The 26383-nt window shown below is 39.5% G+C and overlaps 1 protein-coding gene across 2 annotated transcripts in view; it reads right to left on the reverse strand.

Moving 5' to 3' along the window:
• The window catches only part of sema6cb (semaphorin 6Cb), a 289021-nt gene that overhangs the window by 96670 nt on the left and 165968 nt on the right, over positions 1–26383 (reverse strand). For both annotated transcript variants that reach the window (XM_072461463.1, XM_072461462.1), the window contains exons 5-6: positions 7817–8019; positions 1853–1967 (exon numbers count right to left, since the gene is read on the reverse strand). In XM_072461463.1, the coding sequence (XP_072317564.1) occupies positions 1853–1967; positions 7817–7961 (260 nt within the window). In that variant the 5' untranslated portion in view covers positions 7962–8019. The remainder of the gene's footprint in view (positions 1–1852; positions 1968–7816; positions 8020–26383) is intronic.

Consider the following 26383-nt stretch of genomic DNA (forward strand, 5'->3'; position numbering starts at 1 on the left):
GGGACAAGCTTGTACTTTCGGATAATTAACCTCTGATGCGGATGGAGGGGGCAGCGTCATGCCATTAGGCAGGAGGAGAGAAATGGCACGAGAGCAGCAGGTGGTGTTTAGGAGCAAAGATGGTCCCATATGAGTTTTTCAGCCCATACAGGTATTTGATATTTCACTTACAGTTTTAGCCAATCAACTATAATTGCAGATATTGCCATCCACACGTTGTATCATGCCATTCGAGTCAGATGTTATTACTTTGCCAGGGCTGTTCCACTTATCTAGAATGTATGAAGTTACAGTCTGGACTTCTACTGCAGTTTTAAGTCCATAAACCGTCACCGGACTCGTTCTGCGGTCAAATTGTGTTCACAACAAACTCATGGCTCAATTAGCACTTGAACATTAACGTTGCCTAAGGGCTTACTTTACTGATTTATTTTTTGTTCATTCTCACTGCTGACAGCAGAGGGCCCTCCACCACCCAATTGGAAATGGAGACGTAATTCTGTGTTTTCCATATGTAGGTCAATATTTTAAGTTAGAAATGTGAAATAATGTAGAAAATTTCACAATTGAACTTGTAGTTTTTAGGTAATATCAGAAACATGTTTTTATCTGGTATATAAAAACATATGGGAAATGTTCAATGTCTGAAAATACCAATATAGGAGAAAACCCATCTTATTTAGAATATTGAAATAGATTGGGCCCAAACACCTGAACTGAATAATTCTAACGTTCCCTGCATTAGCATCACACAGAGCCAGTAAACAGTGAGTAACAACCTCGGGGCCCCCACACGGATCAGCCAGGAAATCTAGCTCAGATTAAGGCTGTGTGGTGAGAGAGAGCGCTCCTTAAAAGGCTTGATTAAAAAATACACTCAAAAAGTGATTCTCATGCAAAACTATAAGCACTGGGAAACGCTTCAAAGAGCAGTGGACAAACCATTTTCTTTAGCAATGTACAGGTATGAAAGGAAAGTGTTCAGTTGAATGTGCTTTATGTAACCTTTCTAGGTCAGGGTACACCCACTTATCTCCATAGAGATTGCGTCGATTTAGCTGGAATATTCCACAGTATGGCATGAAATTTATCTATGACTTATTTTAATTCTGCATGTTTTTAATGCAAAAAATGCCCTGAAAAGAGATTATCCATGGAGACATGGAGGAGGCATATGCCAAATAAGGACACACATGAAAAACGGGGAGACTGTTTTTTAATGTTTTAAGCTTATATGTAAATGTTAGGGATAATACTGTCCCCTCGTCAAAAAAAAAAAAACTGGAGTTGTATTCATTCATTCATTCATGCTTATTTAATGAATCCACTTTCTGAAATCATATTCTCTGCTCCTTTTCTGAGCCTCAGACTTTTTTTTTTTTTTTCAGAGATCTCCTGTGTTTTTTTTTGAGTCCATAAATGGTCAGACTCATTCAGAGCCTTTCTGCTGTGAAATCGCATTCATTGCTTGTGTTAGCACGTTGGAAAAGGTTGCTAACCCTAGCTTTTGTTTTTTCAATGGTAATTCCCTCTGCTAATACCAGATTCCATTATAGGGAGAACATAAGAGTTCTAAAAAATGAGATGTCAAAGCAGAGGTACTAAAGGGCATTTTTAAAGGCCATTAACAATAGTAATACAAAAATATGTTTCCTTTAAGTATAAAAAACAGCATGGACAAAAAAACTACATACATACATACATATCACATACTACTGAGGGCTTCATACAATTGACTTGACATTTGCATATATCTGTAAATATAAGTACTTGGACTGAAACATGAGAGAATATTGTTCTATACTGTTCTGTAGCACAAATTGTTATGCAAATGACTAGTATTCAAACAGACCTGGCAGCGATGTAGAGCATGTGGTTGATCCGCAGCATCCTCTGGAAGTCCAGACCGAGGCGGACTGTGTCATTGTCCGACATGAGGCCCTGGAAGCCGGGGTACAGGTAGGTCGCTGAGGGGATGACACACAAGAGTTACACATACTTAGAGAAACTGCAAACACTGCAATTATTTTTAATATAAGTAACACAATGTACGCAGCAAATGACTAAATATCAAGGGTTAATCACTAGGGTAGGTTAAATAGGTTGAATGAAAAACCACACGTGTTGAATCAAATAGTTAATTGTTTGGGATTGGCTCCAAAAACCTGCAATATTAATCTGTTGTCTTAAAGACCTTTCACATCTTTGGAGGTGAATAATGACACCACTAAGACACTACTATCCATTTAGTCTGTATAAAACCGCTTAACCCTGCTAGTTATACTCCTGGTTTCAAATGTGCACTATGAACATATTCCCAATGTAAAAGCATTGCATTGTTTGATGATAAAAAATTTAAATGACCAAAAGATAAGAGGGGCAGAAGATTTACAAATATGGTTGACCCCAATGGTCCCCTGAACATTCTGCAGTTGTATCTTTGGGAAAGACTGAGACTAAGTTTTAAGACTGCATAATTAACCTCATAATTATCTCAAATCCAATTATTTCCAAATGATTATTCCCCAAACAATTTTGAAGTTTGAAAAATGTGTTCCACCTTTGCGTTTGAAAAGTGCTCTCCAAGGTTATCCCATGTTCCCGTGTTCCGGCGCAGATACTGTATGCTAATGTTCGCTTGTGGAGGGAACGGAGGGGCTCCAAAGTTGCAAATTAGACGTTGCGGTGTCAAAGAAGTCAGCACCGATTTAAATAATAGTTCCCGGGGCGTGTTTCTGATGGGACTCTGCCAAGATGGGACCAAACAAATCAAAAGGCAACTCAATTAACAAGTGTCCCATAAGAAAGTGACACCGCATCCTTCTGGAACCAAGGGCAAAAAGAGACTTTCACTGCTGCAGACACACAATATTCTTAAAAACGCACACTCTCGGATGGCCACTGAGAAAGATGGCGCGCAAGTACAAGATTTAATTCAAATAAAATGGGAACAAATCAACTTGGAACAGAGCAGAGTGATGCAAACAGACAGGGGATGCTGACACAATCACGTTTCGGGATTGCAGCTTTTCATTTTTCATAGTTCGCCGTGTCATTTTATGGTCTGTCCTTGGAATTAAAACTAATTCTTGACTTCCTGGACTGTTGGACATTATGGTGTAAACTTATATTTCATGTATCAAATTACAGATGTTTTGTTCCATTTTGTGTAACATTACAGGCAACCATCACAATGGTTTTGGACCCTTCACCTACGCAATTAAATCATGCTTCACTGTGCATAAGATTGTTTGATTTCGCCATTATGAGAAGGTTCTGATAAAAAAAATTACAATCAACAAAATAGTGCTAGGTTAGCATGACCTTAGACTTTGTAAATTATCTGTTCTGTTAAAAGATCACATATTTTCAATTACCCAAATGTCCTCCAATGTTTTGCTTGAATCTAGTTTCATCTGACAACTTTAGTCCTGCCCCTTAACTGTGTGTAGACCACAAAAGATCTCCCTTCCCCTAAAGTGTGTGCGCCAGGGCCCTGTGGCAGTGCTATAACGTGCTCCCAGGGGCCTTGGAGCCCACACCATTATCCTCCCAGGTGAGAACGGCTAATTACTCCTGAGCACTTCTACACACAAAGAGGGCGGTGCTCAGGGCACGCACTTCAGAGGAGGAGTTTTGTTTAGTTATCACTACAAAATAGTTACTATGTGAATCTGCCTTTGTGACGGTAAAATCTTACAGAAGTAAGATAGAAGTAGTAGTAATTTGGTAGAGCAGTATCGATATAGATTGAATACCACAAGCCTGTTCAAAACAAGGACCAGCGGTAAAACCAGGAAAATAACACCCAGTGCACTCAGTTCAAGGCCGGGCCCTCTGGCAAATGCTTTGTTGTGCTCAGACTAAAGAAGATCAACAGCTGTAAGAATAAAGGAGATATCCACAACTCTTGGACCACTTGTCACTGTTGCACTTTATCTGCACTGAAATTATATTTTGTTGCTCTTATTCATATCCATCCCATTTTTTGCTTGCTCGAAATCAATATTAAAGACTGCTGTATACTCTAAAAATAGTAACAGATCCTATATTGTCCTATTCTGAGAATGTAAACTGAGATAAATGTATAAAACCTTTCTCCCTACTCAACACTCACTCCAGCTCCATCAGGCTACCCAGAGCCACAGCTCACCCATTGTCTGCTAAGTCTTCCCAGAACTCTTCAGGTACAGAACATCTCCCCAAGAAGGAGTCATCTAAAAAGAAACTCTGTACAGTGGAGCAGCGACTCTACTCCAAGTTCCTCTAAGCAGACAGAGCACCTCACTCATCTGTAAGTGTTGCACGTAAACATAACTCCTACTTACCAGATGCTATAGTAATTAAGTGACTGGAGTAGATTATGGGATGCCCGGTTCACAGGCTGGCGTTATCAGTGGAATTTGATGGACTGGTGCAGCTGGTGCTTCATTACATTAGAGTTGAGGAGCAGTGCCACCCTGTCACCTGCTGGAGCCACCGGAGACAAATGGCTCCCATTAGGCCTGGGACATGGCTCCACATACAGGGCTAATGGTCGGGCTATTTCTGCTAATGGTTGTGTAGCTTTTCTTCCTGATAGATCAATTACAGTGTGTGGGCCGTGGTCTCAGTCACCTCTTAAATCAATTACTGGCCATTACGTTAGGGAGCAGGAGCCTCAGCCGGAACATGGGTGCCGCCTGATGGACCCCCGGGGTGTAGTCATGTGGCACCACTTCGCCGCTGTCAGGTTTTGAGTAACTGCATTAAAAGCTTATTTCAATGATAGATACTACGGTTTCATCACTGACAAGAGACGCCAGGAAACAAACATGATAATATTGTTCCCTCATCAAAAACACACCTGGAGTTGTATTTAGCTTTAGTTACACTTGATTTATGGATCCGCTTATGAGGTCCTCTCCCCTCTGAACTTAAGAAAACATCCAGTTACAAATTTCCGAGATTTGTGACATCATAGGCAGAACAGAGAACAGGGAGATTTTCAGTGCCATTTTTAAGTCCACAAATATAGTCACTCGTTCTGAGCATTTCTGTCTTATATCACGTTAATTATAACTGCATGCTTGCATTAGCATGTTGGGGGGAAGCAGGCTTTTGTATATTTCCCTTTTATAATTCCCTCTGCTTCCAGAAGAGCAGCTCTAAAACAATTCCAGGAGAGGGATTGCCACACAGATATAAAGTAGTGTACATCCAGAATGCTGCTGCTCGGGTCCTGACTAGAACCAGGAAGTACGATCACATTAGTCCTGTTCTCAGGTCTCTGCACTGGCTCCTGCGGCTCAGAGAATAGATTTGCTTGTGTACAAGTCTCTCCATGGCCTAGCACCAAAGTACATCTTGGACATGTTAGTGCCATATGAATAATCTCGGACTCTGAGGACCTCAGGGACCGGCCTCCTGCTGGTGCCCAGAGTCGAGACTAAACATGGGGAATCTGTGTTTCAGTTTTATGCAGCTTAAATCTGGAACAGTCTTCCTGAAGATGTGAGACAGGCCTCTTTTCTGGTAATGTTCAAATCTAAGCTTAAAAACTGTTTTTAGATGTGCATATGACTGAAATTATTTTCTTTGCACTCTTCTCTTTTATGTCTTAAACTGTTTTGCGATTTCTGTCTTGTCTTTGTGATTTTAATGTGTTTTTTTCCTGTAGTGTGAAGCACTTTGAATTGCCTTGTGTATGAATTGTGCTCTACAAACAAGCCTTGTCTTGTCTACCTTTTAGTACATACATTATTTTAAACTCTAAAATATTTGATGTCAACGTAAAGGTACAAGAGCGATACAATTACAAATAAAACAGAATTTGTCCTTCAATAGTTGACTATCAGTGATTATTTTTCACAATAGGTCAACTCCATTGTGCGTGAGAAATAACTATTAATCAAAAAGACAGTCACATAAGCTCACATAAGTTGTTCACTTAGATGGGGAAATATAGTTTTATTTGACATGTGTTATGCATTTTAAATACTTTAGAGCACGAACCTCTTATTTATGAACTATGGAGCCCTGCCTAGAATCATATTTTTGACTATTTTGGAGAACTTCCAACAAATGCTTCTGCAAGTATTATGGATTGTAGTACAAGGTGGTTTTGACAGAAATGGTCAAACCTATTACAAAATCTAAATAGCTGCATTTCCCATAAGTCAACCCCAGATGTTTAATAGGACAGAATGAGCTGGTAACTGTCTAAACCTCTGCAGAACATGCCAGGAAAATGTCCAAAAAGGAGAACAGGAATCATTTTACATTAATTAAACCATTATACACTGAATGAGTGTATGCTGAAAGCTAACTTTCAGGTGGAGGGTGAAACATTCCATAGTTTCCACGGTGACCATCTAGTGTCCACCAAGCCAAGTCACAGGTCAGAGGTGTCATTTATAAAATTAAAAACTAAACTTCCATTACCTCCTCAAACCTTCTTACTTTTAATCTGCCTTTTGCCTGGTCTCTGATGGTTCAGAGGGTTTGGATCCCAATGCTGCCTTTTTATAGATAATCACCCTAACCTGGAATGTTGCTTAGGTAACATTTTTGTACAGACACATGCTATATAAATAAGACACCCCAGTGGCAAGAAGAGTCCACTCACAGTAATTAATGCATGTTTTCCGGGTAATTTTCAGCACTAAAAATCTGTAAATGAATAATTGAAAGCTAGATAGATAAAGACCCTACTGTGCAAAGCAGCAATAACATAACCCCCCAGCAGAAAAGCTACAGAGTGCACCTTTGGTTTAATATCGAATGTGTTTTATTCGTCCATGCAAGCTCAATAATGCAATTCAGCTAAATGTGACCAAGAAAACATATGTGTGAATAGGAGCATGAAGAAGATGATACAGGGAGCTTTTGCCAGGGGGCGGTTCCAGGTCAGGATTCTGCTACCTTCACGATGTTTACACTGGCGTAAAGAGACGGGACTTGGCCTCTGGAGTGGGATGGTCGTTTGATCATTATGTCTGATAACTGTGGCATTCAAAAGCACCACCTGTGTGGGAGATGTTTGCCGTCACGCCTCATATACAGGCAATGAAAGAAAGAAACAGCTCACAGCGGCAGAGAAGCTTGTTGTGAAACAGCGAGACAGAACATTAATGTATGATTGTTGAACAAATATTTGAACCAGAGTCGCTCCAATCAGGAATGTTCTAATAATAATAAATATATGTTTTTTATTAAATATACATAATTTATTATTAATTGGATAATATGAAGCGCGACCACATCTAGCTAGTTCATAGACTCAATTGCTCATCAATTAGCCGCGTGATCATGGTCGGCGGCTGATCGATCAGCACACCTAATTTTAACCGTTTTTGAATTAGTTCCCAAAATAAAAAACAAACAAACTGAAAAACAGCCTCGGAGTGTGGTTTCGTTATTTCACCTTTATTTGTTTTGCGCAATGTAGAGAGCTCTCTTTAGCTCTCAGGAAATGAAGCGTATGGATGTCTGTCTGTCTTTTCTCCAGTCTGCCCGGATTAAACCAAGACTAAACATATTTGTATCGTATCGTGGAGCCTGTATCGGCATACGTATTGGATGGGGAGGTACAAGGCAATACCCAGCCCAAGTGAGGTGCAGGAATATGGCACATGGTATATGCTCTGATAACCAACTTGATCCACATTGTTATAAGAATATTTAAATCCACAAATCCACAAGCTCCTTCATTTGTGAGTTCTCCATGACCTCTACTGACAGTGTGACAGCCCTACTTCCAACGCTCATAACTGTTCTGCACTTCCTCTCTTTGCCTTTCAGAGCGTGTAGAGGATCATCATGGCCACGTACTCACCATCTCTGCCCACAGTGCTGATCGGCTCCAAGTCCTGGGGGAACGGGGTGGCGCCCGAGGACAGGCGTGGCACAAGGGCGGTCCAGGCCAAGCCCAGGAGGAGCAGGGGCAGGGGGGACGAGGAGGAGGCGGCGGGCAGCCTCATGATGGCACCAGAGCGCTCTTCAGCACACACACATGATCCAACCACAGACACTCGCCTCCTATCTGTGAAAAACACAAGGGAAACCCTGAGGTTAAAACTAAGTCTAGATATTGACATAAACAAGGATATGAAAAGTCTATTCAACCAGACCAACCATTTTATACATCCAGTCACGTGTTGAGTACCGTTATCCAACCGCAGCCTGTTCCCTTTGCCTCCAAATCAATCATCTCACGAGCTATCCATATGTATGGGTTTAAGGATGATCAAGAAATTAAGACTTTGAATTTACAGATATAAACTTTTCTGTAGTTTACTTAGAGCATTTTACCATGTAATTCTTACACTCTGAAAAACAGAAACAAATGCATATTTGGGACATGTCTGTGTAATCCGTCATTTGTCCAGGAGTGTTCCATTGTAGAAAAAACGTTAAAATGTTGTCAGTTAAAACTGAATTTATTATTAGTTGGGATTTAAATGTACAGAGCGAGGTTTGAATGTACTGGACCAATGTTGTGTATAAAGTATTCTGAATAATCTGTACATTTATTTATTTTTCCACACTATGCCAGGATCACTGACTCCTTTAACGGTCAGGGTCTTTAAGATGATCAATCCTCCATACATTTTACTGTCTTTATCACTCTTATGACACATTAAGTGTCTGTATCCGATTCTTCTGGTACTTTAGCAACATATGTTTTGTTCCAGTACAAATTTGTTAAAGAAACTCTTTGTGTGAATTATATAAAAATGATATAAATGTAACAACAATTTAGGCAGCCACTGTATCAATTACATTAGAATATAAATGGGGAAGAGAGGGCAATTGTATTTTGAATGACAAAGAATGGAGAAATACAAGTATATTTTAGTGAATAACCACAAAATCACATCTTTGGAAGGAATTCTGTTGGACAAATGTCACGTTTCTTAACACCATCACATAACACCATGTCAAAGAGCCAGATGTTCACATGAAAAACTGGAGAAAAAGGCTGCCAGGAGGCAAACCATTACCATGTTTTTGAGACTGTCCTGGTGCTCATAAATATTAGACTGAGATCAAAAAAAGTGATTCAGACCATCTTTATCACCACCATCCCACCTGATTTCGGAACTATGTATCTGGGCCTTAAAACTCCTATCACGGACACAGTGATTAGATACATTTGGAGCATACTCTTTGCCACAGGAAAGAAGACCATTACAAAAAATGCATGACTCAAACTGCAAGGACTGGGCTGACGTTATAACTGACATACGGAATATTCATTTGAAATTTGACAAATTTGACCGACTGAGTGTGTGCCTTAGTTTTATCGTCATGTCTTTTCGTAATTTTCTTTTGTCTATTTTCTCTCTGGTCTTGTTGTATTTCTTGTGCATGTTAATTATTTTTTTATTTTTTTAATGAAATTGAAAAAACAAACAAATAAATAGCCATTCTGTAGCAAGAGATCAAGCATAAACTCCCATGCCATTCAGTCCCACCAACTCACGAGTCGTCATCCATCCTGCCACACGGACCCTACTCGCCCTCTCTATTAGTTTAAGTGTAGCACTGTCAGTGGCAGCCCTGCATCGATTTGCATGCAAGACTTAATGCCACTGCAGAGCACCCACTGGCACCTTCCACTACCACCGCACACTCGGGAGATGAAGAGACGAGAGAGAGAAAGAAGATGGTGGAGGTGAAGCTGGGCAGACACACACACAGGCCATGGTAACAACTCAACGGCCTGATTTACTGCTCAGCCTTCACTCATGGTTTATCAGAGACGAGAGAGGGAAAACAAAGAGGAAATAATTGGACTTTCTGCGCTGAAGAGTTTTAGGACAGCTTGGTTTTTAGAGACGGATTAGCAGATTCAAATATCTTGTAGGTTTGTGTGAAGAGTCCCTTGAATGTTTTATGGACGATCTGCTACGCAACAATTAAGGGTAAAATGATTGGAGAAAGACGACCTTGTAAAACAAGTGCAAATGAAACAAAATTCAATTCCATGTATGCTTTTGAGGGGGAACAAGATTATGACATAAGTACAATTTGCAAGATGTGTAACCGTTAATACTTTAGTTGCAGTAGCATATTGTAATAAAGACTTTCCAACACTGGGAGAATGCTCTGTTACTATGTTACTATGCTCAGTTACTCTGTCAAGCCATAAGTACAACATGAAATGTATCATTCATATACCATATATTAGAGATGGGACAAATCTTTCAATTCTATTAAATAATTTGATACTGGTGTTTAAATCAGACTTGGACGTGTTGGGTTTGATTCTCACGAGTCCCTTCATACGGGAGCAGAGGGGAGGCAACTGCTGGGGACAAGACAGAGAAGCATAAATACACAGATATGAGAGGGTCAGGAGGAGCAGAGACTTCAGGCAAGTAAATGATCACAATACATCAAAAACTAACTAACTAACTAACCAATAGAGATTATTTTATTATTTTATTTATGATTGACAAATTTAGCAGCCAATTACACAAAATCAACGATAAACTCCATACTGATGACATCAAAGCAATAATACTGTTATTTATTCTGAGACCAAACCAAATCAAAATCATATCAAAATTGTGACAATTTTGAAACAAGATAAGAATCAAATCGTGACAAAACAGTATTGTCCCAACCCAAGTCTATGTTGATGGAGGGCGATACATGTTTCAATGCTTAAGACTTAAGAAGTGAAGTCCATTGTTGCCAAAGGTAAATGGCAATGGCTGGTATGAAAATTGAAAAGAGTCCACTATAATACAACTCAGGAGTGTGAACATCCGGGGACATCTGGTGCGTCTTTCTGAAGCTGAAGCAAAGCCTGGCTACTCTCCAAACTATGATTTATGTTCCCTCTATTACAAGCGATCTGGACTAAAGTCAGTTTGCCAAATTCACATGCACCAGTCCTTCAATACTGACAATATTTATTGGCACTTTTGGGCAACAAACTATTTCAAGGCAATATAAATTATGGGAATTTTTCACTATGTTGTAAAAAGAAAAGGTCCTCCTCGGCTTCACTTGTGGCCGTTGCACAGGCTTTGCAACTACAATCACGGTTTCCCATCAATAGATGAGACCAGCAATTACCTGAGGGCGTATCCAGATTTAGTAAATAATACTTGATATAAAACATGTTTAGAGTACATGTTACATTTTTAAGAACGTTAAAGACATCAAGATCATTAAAACGTGAAACTATAATGGTAATAATTATAGCTAGTTCAGTGGTTATCAACCTTTTTCTCACAATGATGCCGATTTAACCTGTGGATATGGCTAGGCTAATATCCTTCTACCAGAGAAGTTACTGTATTGAAAGGAAAATTATTATTTTCTGCAAATAAAGATGTTATAGAAGATTAATGATTATAAAATCATTTATAGAAGCAGAAGAACCTCTGGGAACACCCTGAGAAACTTGGAAAAACGAATTTGGAATAGGCAATACAACGAGATTTTTTTTTTTTTTTTTTTTTAATATAACTTTTTCTACACGATGTTCAATATGACAACTTTGTCAGCTTACACAATAAAACATCGTTCAATATTCATTTCTTGAACATATCACAATCAGAAAAACGTCTTCTTCAGGTGTTGAGGAGCAGAGGATTGTTGATTAAAAAGACCCAAGCTGATAATTGACCAGTGACCTTTACAAATTAATCTCAGTAAATGTTATTAAGTGAACTTAATAACTTAAGTAATGCTCTAGTCATCCAAGCATTATCTGAAAGTAAAAGAGAAAAATCATCAGTGTTCAAAAAGGGAGAGCAAACATCCCAATGCAACACAGATCTTTCAGACATCGTCCACAGCCTTTATTAAGCCTGACGCATCCTCAAACACCTCTGATAAGTGTTCTAGTAAACAGAGTCACCAGCAATGTTGACCATCATCAGTATCAATAATAGCCTTGTTCATTTAAATGCCGGGGACGTGATGCATATTTAGCATGGAGGTCAAGAGCCGGCCGGGGCCCCATAAATCCAGGAGGTGGGCAGCGTTCTGCTCCCATTTACGCGGTGGTGAATTACAACAGCTTGTGTGGACCGCCTTGGGCCAAACACCGGGACAATGGAGCTGAAAAATAGACACCCAGACGTGCTCATTTATGTTTTTGTGCCGCACTCTGAAGAGGAGCAGATGAACCGGCACTTTCATTTAGGAGTATGGCTGCAGGTGAGGTTGGAGACGACCGCGGCAGTCGCACACTCACATTTAGAAGAGCAATTTAAAGAGATTCATTGCTGTGTTTGAGGCGGGATGTTATTGACTTAATGGTACAGGAAAAAAAAAAGAACATTACAAACAGCTAGAAAAATAGTTTACATTATATTGCAGATCGCTAGAACTAAATATATTATGTTGAGGCCAATGTAGGGACGACCTTGGTTATATAAATAGGTTTGCATAGGCTGTTAGCACAAAAAAGGCGGCCAAATTTTTATAAATTTGTCTCATACAAACCAAATAAAAACATTCTAAACTGCTGATAGTTTAAGTTTGAGGCAAAGGATCAGATATCGATGACAGTATTTCACTCTAAACTGTCAAAATGGAGATATTTTGAGTGGGTCTTGGTTATTATCTTGAATAACTGGGCTTATCCACAAAACGTTTCAGATCATCTCTGTGAGGACAAGGGGAGTTCTTTTAATCTATTTTTTCAGAATGGCCTAAAATTGGTTGACAATTTGGTTCAACATTTGTAAATTCTCACTTTGGATATTTCTTTCAAAAACAATAAATTGGCCCCTGCCCTTTATCTGAAATTATGAGATCCAATCCATTGTCAAGTAACAAAGTTCTTATTTCATTCTTCCCTAAAGTATTAGCTCTCTGAGTGTAAACAAAACCTTGAATGTAAAAATATATGGTGAATTGAATTGCAATATTCTGAAGTTGGTCAACATTGTACCATAAAAAAAACAAATCTCTGTTGTTGGTTTACCATGTAATCCCTCCATGACATTGGATCCAAAATCCATTGCAGTGGAGTACGTGAGGAGACACTGGCCTAAAATTGTCTGTGCTAAAGTCTTTGAGATATTATTGTAAACAGGAGAGTGAAACATGAGTAGCAAGTCTATCGAGAAGCTTTTAGAAAAGTATGGATTACCCTCACCAGCATGTTGGCTCTTTAGGCATGACAGAAACAAATCTGTAGTGGATTTAAATTCTGGTTTGACAAGAGGCCAAGGTGTGGTGCTTGCAAAAACTCTCAAAATTATTAAATATCTCGATGATCAGACCAAATATTTGACCTAAACTGCACACACAAGATTACAGGATTTCATTTGTTTGTACAGAAAAGTAATAAGATAAATATGACGTCCAAATTTGTATAAGCAAAAGAAAATAATTTGACTAATACAAATGTTGATCAACTAAAACGCCATCGATCAACTAAACAATTTAAGAACTACAGCTCTAGTTTTTTAAGTATTGGAATTAGATGATGTAATGTCTTTATAAAAGTAGGATTTTGTTCAGAGTGCATATCGTAAACAACTACAAGGAGCATTTACATTTGAGAAAAGACTGCATTTTGAACTGCTAAACTAATACAATAATCCCACAACATGTTTGTAGAGGTCTAAGCTACAGGTATATGATTTTTCTGAAAAAATTAGCAGTATTTTATCATATTTTTCTATTCTATTCTTTGCAATTTTTGCAGCATTTCAAATTGCGTTTTCGATTCGATGGTGATATACCGTGTTTTCCTAGATGTTCGCATGCATTCATCTCTAGAGTTCAAGTGCAGCAGGTGCGGCTTGACAACAGCCATTCCTCGAGTCAACGGTGCCGCGCGGAGGCATGACTATGAAATAGGAATTTTTAAAAAACACAACTTACTGTGGAATCATAATCTCGCAGCTGGGATTGCAAAAATTGAGGTTTTTTTCGTCTAAATTTAGCTTTTTGAATGGGATGAAGAGTTTCACAAAGCAGATTCGATCCTCATTAAACGCTTTTATTAATCTGGAGTCACAGCCCTCTCCAAATGGCCAAATGAGTGTCGGATAATCAATGAGTGCCCGGGTGGAGCGGCCCAAACTGCCAATGTGTCCCAGATGGCTTAACAAGTCCAGTTCATTAAAAAGAGAACGATCTAACGGCCCGCGCCCAAAGAAACAACAGACGACAGAGTGAGACCATTTCATTCAGCAGCTGGACGCTTATCGATACCACTTGACAACCTTAATTCCATGTACAGGCCCGCATTGACTTTGCGTTGGGGGTCGATGACGTCAATGGAAGCATGTTGTCTTTCATGACCAATTGAAGTGAAATTATAGATAATGATACACAGGCCTTCAATGTCTGGTATGGTAGGTCAAGGTAATCAAAAACGTTCATGGCTCTTAAACGGTAGAATGGCAGCCACGTTTTATCCAGCGTGGACTGCCATGACCTGAATGGAAGTGGAAAAAGGAGTGTGGAGAAATGCTGCAGGTAAGCATGATTAAGGACTTTGAAGTACAAACAAATTTAGTCAGGGATGTACCTCTTCTTTAAGTTGAGTTACATTAATTTTACGGCCAAACATTTTATTGTGAAAGCAGCTTAGTAACGTAGTAAACAAATATTAAAAGAAATTAAAATGGCAAACTTGGAAGGAGGACTGTTACCAGCCAACAAGTTGGTAGGATGATCAATGACACTCAAAGTACACAGGAGTCCTTTAAAAGTGCTAAAACATGCGTATGAACTCACCCCAGAAAATAATCTGGAGGTTTGGAAAGTGCTGTGAAAATTAACTTAGCGCCCATTTCAATTAACTGATCAACATTTGCATCAATATTTACTGTAGATCAAGCAATACTCAAAAAAAAAACTACACACAGTGCTCACATGGACAGTACTGATACTTGAAACAAATCTGACAAATAGGACAGAGTTGTATCTTTCATGAATAGTATAGAGGCTAGTGTGCCCTGCCAAAACAGCCACTACTGGTTGAAGGTGTAAAGAGGTTTTAAGCACGCGTGTCTTCCAAGGCATCAAAAAGTAGTCCAGTGAAATGGTTAAAATGGATTTATTTGGCTCCCCTTTGCCACAATAACACATGGACCACCATTAGACACGGTCAAAAATCATATGCCTCTACACCTTCCGACACCTGGTGCCAATTTCCTGCCCTCTTTATACCTGGGGTTTCCACACCCAACAACTACCCAACAGTGCCCCATAGGGGCTGAAGGTGCACATTTGAAGGGCAGTCAAAATGGCTCCTACAAATAGTTTGCGAATGGTCTTTATATCAGAACTAGTATAAGACCACATGGTACTATCAAATGTTGTTTTTAATCACATTGTGTTGAAAATAATTGAAGTAGTGTGGTGTATTGAGCATTTCCCCTAGTATTGAAATCAAGTGTGAGTATCGTGACAACACTAAATTGTATTATTTGATTTGACAAAAAACAACTTTGAAAGCCTTGAACTCCAAGATCGATCAGTCTAGGGCAGTTCTCACCTTGATATTAAAACATGATCATATGAAAGTCATGGATACACCAGAACTTTAGACTTTAGGCTCTAATAGACTGGATCTTCGTTTCCTCTAGCGCTTGCTTCATCTCCTTTGGACTGCATCATGTCGAGTGTGCTGGCGGGCTTCCTCTGGCCTCCCACTCTGCTGTCAATAAGGGACGTTCCCCTCAGAAGGTTAACTGCTCATCAACTATTCTGGATATGTTATTGTGTTGGCTCGTCATGTCGCTGCTTGGAAGAGAATTTGGAGATGTAACTGATATGACCGTCCATTCCATTTTATGGGTCTACTGAAAAACTACAACAGAAGCAGTACCAAGTTTATGACCTACTACATCTTACTTAGGCCAAGTTGGATAATTAAATGCTTTTGAAGTACTCTCTCCTTAGTGCTTTTGTCTGGTACTTAGAATTGAACTATAACATAAGTATCATAATTTTACATTTTGTTCACTATAAACTGATATCAAGACGGTGCTCCGCACATCAGATTCTGTGCCAGGTGCGTAGGAAAAAGGCGTAAGTGATCCCGCACACTGTCTTACTTACTTCACTATATTGCAATATTGATCTTAAAAGGCTCAGCTATAGGAACAGGTTCATTGACTTCATAGTTGCAGTTCACTATAACAAGCAGCATGTTTGTGGCTACATGACATGTTAGAACCCTTCATGTATTACTGAGGCCGTCTCAATACTTGTACTTGCACATACGCACGTGAAACAGGCGAGCTTGACGACACAACATGACGAGCTGTTCAAGTGTGCAGACTGTCCCATTTCTTAGATTGTTTTGATTGGCACTTCACCACACACTTCTCTCCGCACTGCCAGCAAATGTGGAGGGATGCGGACTTCAGGCAAGTACATTCCCCACAATACTTTTCACTATAACATGTACTTTAGCAACTTAGCAGTGAGTGCAAACGTGAAACAACAGAAAGGAATGTCTTGACAGTTGATCATATTTTAAATAAATATCCAGACTACGCAATAAAAACATCAAGCCTGTCCTTATTTGTTTGATGCCCATTCAGTAAATGATCAAAACTAAACTGTCCCAATTCTCCTGTTTACCACCCCTCCACCCTTGTGCACTCACACACTTCACTTCCACACTTCCACCTTTACAAAGCAGTACACACTTGACTGAAGTGTGCATTTTCTGAGAGTATTGGGACAGGGCCTTTGTCATAATTTTTCAAATAATCACAAATAAGTACAGGGGTGTGGGCGGGGATAGGGGGTAGGTGAAAACATAAATCGAGCCTCAATTGCAGGGCAATAAATGGTTACTCAAACATGCATGAATCGATCAAAATACAACTTTGTGTAAACTAATGATGAGGAAACACTGGTGTAACAAAGTCAAATGTACAACCTAATTATATCCAGTTGTTACAAATGACTAGATAATTTCCTCAGCCCTGCATCTCAATGATAACATTTCTCTATATTTTTTTTAAATGGCTAAATTGTTGATAATTACTTGTGTTTCTTTTCCAGCTTAAAATAGTCTTAATAAAGCAACTTGATTCCTAATGAAAAAATAGATTATTAATTATGCTACATTTCTTTAACCAACCTTAAACAATGAAGAACAGCGCAATATAATTACTTTCATGTTAAATTTCCATCTCGTCAGTATTAACGCGATTTCTAAATGCATTTTTTTACTCTGTTGACAACATAACACTTACAATTTCCGTATCACCTCTTCAGCAAAGCCATTACCGTAACAAAGCTTTATCAGAGTCTTAAAATAGCGTCTGCAGGCGTCAGGAGTGTCTGTCTTTCAAACCAAAAACAGGACGGCTGATGATGACTTTTTGTTTTCCCTCCAAATAACATAATGGAATTTTAATGTGACATGGCCGAAAACATCCCATGACATGAGTGTTGCCCTGTTAAACAAGCGCAGTATTGTTGGCTCTGGTCTTGGAGGGCATCCGTCCGCCCATCGCACTGCCGTCTCATGACACTAATCACACGCGCAACAACATCCGCTGAGAGCTGCTGGTCTCACTGGGAAAATGTATGTGTGGGTAGCATGAGGCAGGTGCTAATGTTTAAGAGCTAGTTATGTCCGGGTTTGGATTGAGTCAGAGCTTTAAAGTTTTGGATCTGATTTAGTCTTGGTTCAAACCGTTTTTTGTACCCGCTTGGTTCCTGTTTGGACCTAGTCAAGTTGTGGGAATCCCAGATTGATGACCTGACAAACCAATACAACAAAGATCTTTTCCCAATTTTCATGACACAAACCTTCAGCTCTTAGTATTTTAGATATCTTGCCACTTCTGAAAATAATTCGGTTTTGCAAGTGACTTCCAATGGATGATTTCTAAATGTGATAAGTGCTTGTAATCAAAGATTGGCTCATGTTTTACCTTTGCTCTTTGGCTCACTAGTTTCAGGAAACGAGGAGCGGGCTTCCAACCACCAAACCTTTGGGTCAGTGGGCAAAAACTCATGCACTGAGCTACTGCGATCCATGTCTCCAATAAAGTGGCTGATTGCAAAAGAAGGACACCGCATATAAAACAAGACTCCTTTAAAGTGAGAAAGGCAGTGGTGACTCATACTTCAAAATAGCCCAGTGACGTTAACAGCACCTTGGTCCAGTCTTTTAAAAGTCCATTAAGCATCTGCGGTTGAAGCCCTTTCACTCTTTTTAACCAAGCAGAAGGCTCTAAATCAATGGTCCCCTGTTGTCCTTTACCTCGTCAGATTAGCCTGTCAAGTGCACATCAGTATAATGTAGTCTGCTTCTCGTGGAGGGTTTGGGAAGAGAGGCCACGATGTCAGCCGTGATGAGAGCTATCTGTCAGGGAGGGTGGGGACCTGGGCTGCCTCCACTGCCACTCAGAAGGTTCCTGTGGGAGTACCGCTTTAACCCTGATGCCTGCGCGCTTCGGCACATGACGGCTGCTTCTGTCGAGAAAGGCCATTGATTGTCACCTTGCGTCAAGACTTACAGCGCTGTCTGCTCGATGAACCGGCCCCCAAAGAGCAGCGCGGCGCTTGGATTTCAGATGTGATAGAAGATCTATAGAAGCGCTTTGTGTCGCAGTGAATAAGCAATGCCTTAAAACTTGTGGATATTTGTAATGTAACGTGTGGAGGTGAAAAAGAGTGTTATTCTTAAATTTTCACCAACAACCTAGATCATAGAAAAGTCTCCAAGGACAATGTTGAGTGTAAATGTGCTTTAACTGATGAGAGATCCTTGTCAATCAAAGAGTCAAAGAGGAGACAAGTTTGATCTAATCTTAACATCTTCAGTTACACACAAATGTATTGAGCTGGGCTGTTAAACAAGTGGGCAGACTGCATTCTGAACAGCTTAGTGCATAGTTTCAGTGATGAAGTAAGAAAGCAAGTGAGTCAAACGAGAGAGTTTTCAAAGCAAACACCACATACTTTGGAGAACTCAAGACTGTTGTTGTTTGCTTGGTTGTTGCGTGCTGATTATTTTAGGCATTAAATTCTGTGAGTCAACAAAATGGGCATTTGTTCACAAATGCATTATAACAAGCAGTAAATCAATGCACTAATGCATGATCACTCATTTCCATCTGGACAGTCTACAGATTTTGGGTTCGTTCAAAGATTACAATTGTGTTCAAATGTTTCAAAAAGATGGATGAACAGGCTCGGGAAAAAAAATGTGGGAAGACATTTGGTATTTTTCCTAATCCCCGCTCTCTCTCACTCTTAAGAAAAGCTCCGTCTCCTCCAGTCAGAGCTGAACTTGGAGCAGCGTTCTCCAAAGGGCAGATGGGCCCGGCTTCACACTCTCTATGGAGGATCTATGGAGGACGCAGACACTGAGACGGTTCTGCCATCGATCTGAGAAAGCCCCAGAGGCAACATCCCGCGCCTCTGTGAAAGCAAGACAAAAATCTCCAACTTTATATACTGCAATTCCATTTCCCCTGCAAGTTTGTGATATTAAAGGAGACATATTATGTAAGGAGAAAGATCTTTTTGTTCAACTATTTTTTATTAAAACAAACAAACAACAAAAGAAACAGACAATGTGAACAACAAATGAATATGCTTCATATTGTAGGCATTGTAAAGCGTCACTATATAGTACACCTTTTCTGTTGGAGGGTCTCCATTGAAATTAGAGATGCACCGATCCAGCTTAGTACTTTGGCTTTAAGTACCTGTCGATACATGATATTAACCAATACCAGTGAAGGCATCGTTTTCCTCAAAGCACTGTTAAAGGTGGTATGGACGATTTTTTTCAGCAAATTTTTTATCATATTTCCTCGTGGCGTGGATAAATCATATCAATCGCGTATCAATCATAAAACGCACCCATCGCTCACCTGCAGCCGCGTCAGGCTCGTCCCCACGTTTCCGCGTGCCTAAGCGCATGGATCTATCATAATATAGTTCCCTCAGTGTACGGGGCAAAATGAAGACGGAGAAAGACTGTTCGAGCTGACGCAGAAGTGGACAGAAATCTACGGGAGACGAGCGATGCGATGCGCTTCGTTGCGCTAATAAACAAACGCACGTGTGTGTTGTATCAGTCCACACGGGGGAGTGCGCATGCGCACTTCCGCCTGCGTTCTCAAATCGCCGAAAAATCGTTCATACCGCCTTTAACTTGTTACAAAATGGATCCAATTGTGTTATCCAACTGTCTATTAAAAGACTATTTAACGGCTGAACCGATTTCATGGGACCAATGCTCAAGCTCTAGCAATATCTAGCAATTTCTCTGGATCTGCGCAATGTTTTTGCACCTTGTAAAATCTGTATTCTTACTCACCTGTTATACATTTCACCTGTAACCCAACACCAGAAAGGTTACACAGTGCACCTTTGAGCACAGCGAGTAGCGAGTACAATGTATAGTATGATGTAGGATTTAGTGTTATCATTACATTACTACATTACTGACATTTCAGAATATGTTTATACTATAGGAAAAGCTTAATACTATTTCAACAAAAAATTAAATAGTATTTTTTTTATGTTACGATATGGTCTTACACTATTTCTGATAAAGCTAAAGATCATTTTAAAACTATTAAGGAAAGGTCAAATTCTGTCCTGGTTGTGTGAATCGTTTTTTTAATCAAACCGTGTGCAAATTAATATCTAGTTTCAATATGTATTATTTTCAATATTTACAGTTATTATTTTTTTTACTATATGATATGCAAATTGTTTAAATTAGTGTTTGTTTCTTGCTCTCAAATCAATTATTCCACCAGAAAGTGGATTTTGAAAGCTGAGTTTGCATGACATCTCTGAGCACCCTACATCCCATCCTCAAACAGAACACTATTGAATATGCAGGCCAGATTGGTGCCATCCTATCTCCTATGTCATTCGCTATAGATTAAAGCAAATGAAAACTACCCCCTTATAGCTAGCCCCCCTCCCCCAATCTCCCCAGATTGAATAATTCATAATATTATTGCGAAATACTACCTCGGCTCCGTATTGACCGAAACCCAAGCACAGTCACTCCCCCTCAAGGGCGTCATCACTGGATACCCTCCCGAGGATAGCGCAGAGGAGTCGGGAGAGCTCCAGGATGTTTGCATGTTGTTGTCTGGAATTTGTGATGCTAAAAATACACAAAAAGGGCATGATAAGAAATGCAGTCCCCGAGAACGGTTTGAACTTGAGCAAATCTAGAGTTCCTGTTGTGATGTTAGCTACTACGTCAAACAGATCTCTTATATTTGAATCTACGTGAAGTTGCTAATGTGGCTGATTATTTCTCTGCTACTGCTGAATGTGGACAGAATTTACATGTTTTTGTATTTGACGATCGAGAGGGTTGTTTATTGATATGCTAAAAAGTTTTGGGCTGAGTAACTTTTTTCTTTTCATTGTTACAAAAATAAGATGTAGAAGAAATGGGATAAAGTTATCACTAATAACATTATCCCATTTCTTCTACATCAAATAACGTATTAGCATTGTTAGAAAGTAGTTTGGTCCGATGGGATATGGCACACACACGCGCGCACGCCTACCCCCACCCACCCCCAAACTGACCATTGATTGACTAGTTAAAAATGTTTCATTTAAATTTGATTAAATACGTATTTTCACAACAGTATAGTCTAGAGAAAATTATACATTGCCAGGCTTGTCTTAGCAGAAATTCCATATTCATAAAAATCATTACACCTAGGAGCATTTGATTTCCTTACAGTAAAAGGTTGATGTGCGCCAAAACACAAACATTAACATCACCAAGCATCACAGTGACCTGATCTGCGACTGACAGATACAAAACAAATCCATATCAAACCCAAAATCTGGCAGGAGTAAGCTCCAAGTAAAATTGAAAAGCTCTCCAACATCAGAGAGGACATCGCTCTTAGCTAAATCAATAACAGCGTGGACAAACATTTTCTGACAGCTTTAAAAGTCAATTACATGAAAGCAATATGTCCACTCTGATAGATTTGATATGCCTGACTATGATAATAGAATAAAGCACTAATCGAACAAAGCAGACATTATCTCTTGTCCTCAAAGACTCTCCACGCTGACCCCAGACGAGTTCCTGGAGAGGGGCATGGAGGAGGCAGAAGATGTCCAGCAGAGAGGCTTTTACATCAAAGACTTTGCGGTAGTACAGAAGGGAAGCGAAGAAGAGGGGAGAGAGGCTAACCAGCTTGTTGCCAGGAGATGATTTTGATACTGATAAAGAGGAGCAATAAGTAGTTTGGGAAGTGAGTCGAAACAAATCAGGTGTGTAAATGTGTTGGCTAGTGATTCTGAAATTCCCCGGTGTGTTAAGAGCATTGAGAGCTGGTTATCATGTGATCTTCCCCCGTCATCTAAGCTGTATCTGCTGGGGAAAAGTGACATATCTGAGGACAGATTGGAGGTTTTTGGTGTGATAACTACTGAACTGGGGACCAAACTGTTCAAACTATGGCTCGAGTTTGACAACATCGTTCAAATTATTGTAATAAATCATTTATTACAGGACACAGTAAAAAATATATATAATAATCCCTTCTTTGGCTCATGATAAACCTCACCTTTCAGAACTCGTAATCCACAATAGTATATTCTTTCTCACATCTTCTACAACTTTAGCAACATCCGTCAAATTAAAACCGTAACCAAGAAGCAAATCCAGTCCTTAAAAGGCGCTGTTTACAGTCTTTTACGTGAAAAAACAGAACTATTACTATTTAATTTTACAGTGGTAAATTGCTTCCTGGTTTGAAGAGAATAAAGAGCTCTAAAATTAAATGCCGAAAGCGCACAATGGTCTCATTTCACCCTAAAAGCTGCTTTTCAATATATTTTTTTTAAACTTTAGTTCCCACAATAAATGGGTAAAGGTGCCATATGTAACATTTCGGTTGGATTTCACGGTATGGCATTAAACGTATCCATCTTACATAACTGTAGGTGTTTCTTGCAAAAAACTGCTAAGTCACTTAGCAGATCTGTCCCTACCTGTTATTCCGTAGAATTTGAGGATTACAAACCTCCAAATATGACATCATGTCCCAACTTGAGTCTGGGTGTGCTCTTCACTTCATCCCAAGAGAAAGCCAAACATTCCCATGGGAAACATTCAAAGAACCCACATTCAAAATATTATTCTCTTGCTGCAAGCCATTTTGTGTCAACACACTACAGCTGCCAATCAGATATCAAAAGCATGGATGTTATGCACGTTATGCCAACACTGGTTGAAGACGTGATGACGCTACATAGCTGCAGGTGGGAAACTAATTGTCGCGATAAACCGCAGTCGGCATTTTGTGTCCGTTTGTACTTGGGTCGACCGAAAGGAAGCAACTCCTCTTTATTAAGGCCGCCTCTTTGATGTGGATCTCCCCTGTGGTAGCAATTAGCTCACTGCACGTTTGCATTTGGTTGCGCTTCCTATTTCCGAAGACATCTTGCATGAATTATCAATCCGGCGGAACTTTTTATTCCCTCCTGATGAAAAGTGATTTGTGACGGGCATGAATGGAAATGAGGCTGGTGGAAAAGTAGCAGAAGGCTAATCTTGCTGAAACTATTGCAAGTGAGGAGTCAATATGATCTCCAAGATAGTTATGGTGATAAGGCTCTTGGACATTTTTCTCTTGGTACACCTGCTTTATCTTCTGTTGAAAGATGTAAATGTAAATGGAGAAATTGTAATAGGGAATTATCATTTTAAAACCCACACTTTTCTGAAGTAATTTATTTTAACATTGGAAAAGAAGAAAAAAGCAGCTAAATTGAGAAAACACAATTCATTATTTAAATATACAGTTACTTCATTTGAATGCCTTGATAGCTTCGGACGACTAGATTTCATTGGCTTTGACTGGTGTTAATGTAAGTCGCCTGGTATTGATAGGTATTGGTTGATATCGAGTAACAGCAGCAGATACTCAGAGGCTAATGTTATGTTACAAAAATCCAAATAAAACATGACAAATTTAGATGCAAAAACACATCCACAACGAATTTTAAGTGCTCATTGATGTCTGTTTAAGTCGCAATAACTTGACTTCATAATTTATTCATTGATTTCATAAATCTGCTCACACACTAGGAACAGTGATCAATTAGAGAATGTGAAAGAAAGAAAATTAAGGATTTCACATAGTCTCGATAATCATGAACAATATGATTGTTTTGTGTTTCACCCAACGCCGAGACAAGTTCCTATGTTTGCCAACTGTGTTCAATGACAATGGCAATAAACCTTTCCTGATTCTGACATTGTGATGTTTCTTCTCAAAATAGTAATTACTTTAAAAATGGATAATGTGACACCGCTGACTGCCGTTTTAATTACTAAAAGCATGTGCAAGTGAGATGGGGCTGCGTTAAAACTGTCTTGTTGGCATTCATTGAGGTCACATGATACGTCGGTGTTGGGGATTGGATTAAACACAAGATAAATGGCATGACAATCCTTCTGCTGAGCTAATCCCTTGTTAGCAAAGGCAATCACAGAGAGGGCCCCTCCAAGATCCATCGCTGTCACATTACTCCAATGAGATTATAAAGAACGAACGAGGGCAGAGGCAACCATCACGGAAGCGTCAGACAAAAGTGCAAGCACAGACTTTTCTCAACAAAAAATGCACTTTTAGAAATGATCATTTTTCGCAGCACCAGTGGTCGGAGCAGATGAAGGCAAATATAAATCAAGAGTAAGAGTGAAGCGTCTCGGGAGAGTGCAGTCCTGAGATAATGGCATCATCATGCTTGTATGATTCTGTGTTTCAGAGGAGATTAAACGCTTTATCATTGTCTTCTCTGAACCGCCAGCATGCATCCCATTACTAAAAGGCCTTTTCAGTCAAATGTGACAGTGATGCGTCAGCTCCATCTCTCACCTGCGCTCCGGAGCACAGAGAAGAAAGTGTCTTATCGCTGACCTTTCTCTTATTACGTGCTCCTCACACCACGGATGGCATCCAGCACATGCTTTCGACCCTCTTTATGGCACATTATGGCACTAACAAGGCTCTCATGTGAGGGGCCTGTGGCAAGAACAAGACGCGATGTGGCTCTTCTCACCTCAAAGCCCCCGCAGTGTGACCGAGCCCGGCCCCTCTCATAAATCATCAGATAAGGTTGGCTTGGTTTACAAACGTGTGGTGTCATGTGGCACTACAGAGATAGATCACGGATTTGATATTGTGCGTGAGGTGTGAGCAAAATAATATTATTCGACTTTTTTTACACAGTGAACAGCCATATTAACTTCTACACACTGTTTAAAAAATACTAAAATATGTGTTGGAAATCCTGAGGATGGTGTGCTGCTTGGTGGTCCAGTGGATAGCACATGTGCACTCCATGTGAGCCACCTGCAGTGTCATGAGTTTGAATCTGGCTCTCGACAGTTTGCTGAGTGTCCTTTCCCAGTCTCCTCCCATTTCACCCTATCCTGTCCTGTCGGGTCAGAAAAAACAGTGAAGCTGGTATAGACCTTCCTGGAGTGAGGTGGTTGCACATGCAGTCTAGTGCTTGTGTTTGCATTCTATCCCGTGCGTTTGTCATCATGACATAATTTATGAATGGTGAGGCACGGACTCTGAGCCCGATTCAAACAAAAAAATATTCTAAATAGGGCTAATATATTTAATTCCACGTTCGCAACATGGAAGGAAAATACATCTGAATTATGCATTCACCAAAACAAATAATTACAGCAAGAGAATGCAAGAGTTTCACCTACAATTTACGAGTGAAAACTTTGAGCACAGGAGCACAAACACATGGTCACAATTCAAAAGAGATGATGTACCAAACTCTGTTGGCTCCAAAAATATATTTAATTAACTCTCTTCATCAGACATTTGTTAATAGTATTTGATCAAGTGGCAATTATATTGTCAACTACAGTATATTGTTATCACAATTATGTTCCCTTTTAGATCATCATTATATTGCTCTGCCATTGACTCTACTAACACATTATTATCATGTTTCTACTGTTTCATACCCTGACTCTACTAACACATTATTATCATGTTTCTACTGTTTCATACCTTGACTCTACTAACACATTATTATCATGTTTCTACTGTTTCATACCCTGACTCTACTAACACATTATTATCATGTTTCTACTGTTTCATACCCTGACTCTACTAACACATTATTATCATGTTTCTACTGTTTCATACCTTGACTCTACTAACACATTATTATCATGTTTCTACTGTTTCATACCCTGATTCTACTAACACATTATTATCATGTTTCTACTGTTTCATACCCTGACTCTACTAACACATTATTATCATGTTTCTACTGTTTCATACCCTGACTCTACTAACACATTATTATCATGTTTCTACTGTTTCATACCCTGACTCTACTAACACATTATTATCATGTTTCTACTGTTTCATACCCTGACTCTACTAACACA

Source organism: Eucyclogobius newberryi, unplaced genomic scaffold (assembly GCF_026437365.1).
Source record: "Eucyclogobius newberryi isolate DKJ021-1_F unplaced genomic scaffold, fEucNew1.0.hap1 SCAF_3, whole genome shotgun sequence".
Lineage (NCBI taxonomy): Eukaryota > Metazoa > Chordata > Actinopteri > Gobiiformes > Gobiidae > Eucyclogobius > Eucyclogobius newberryi.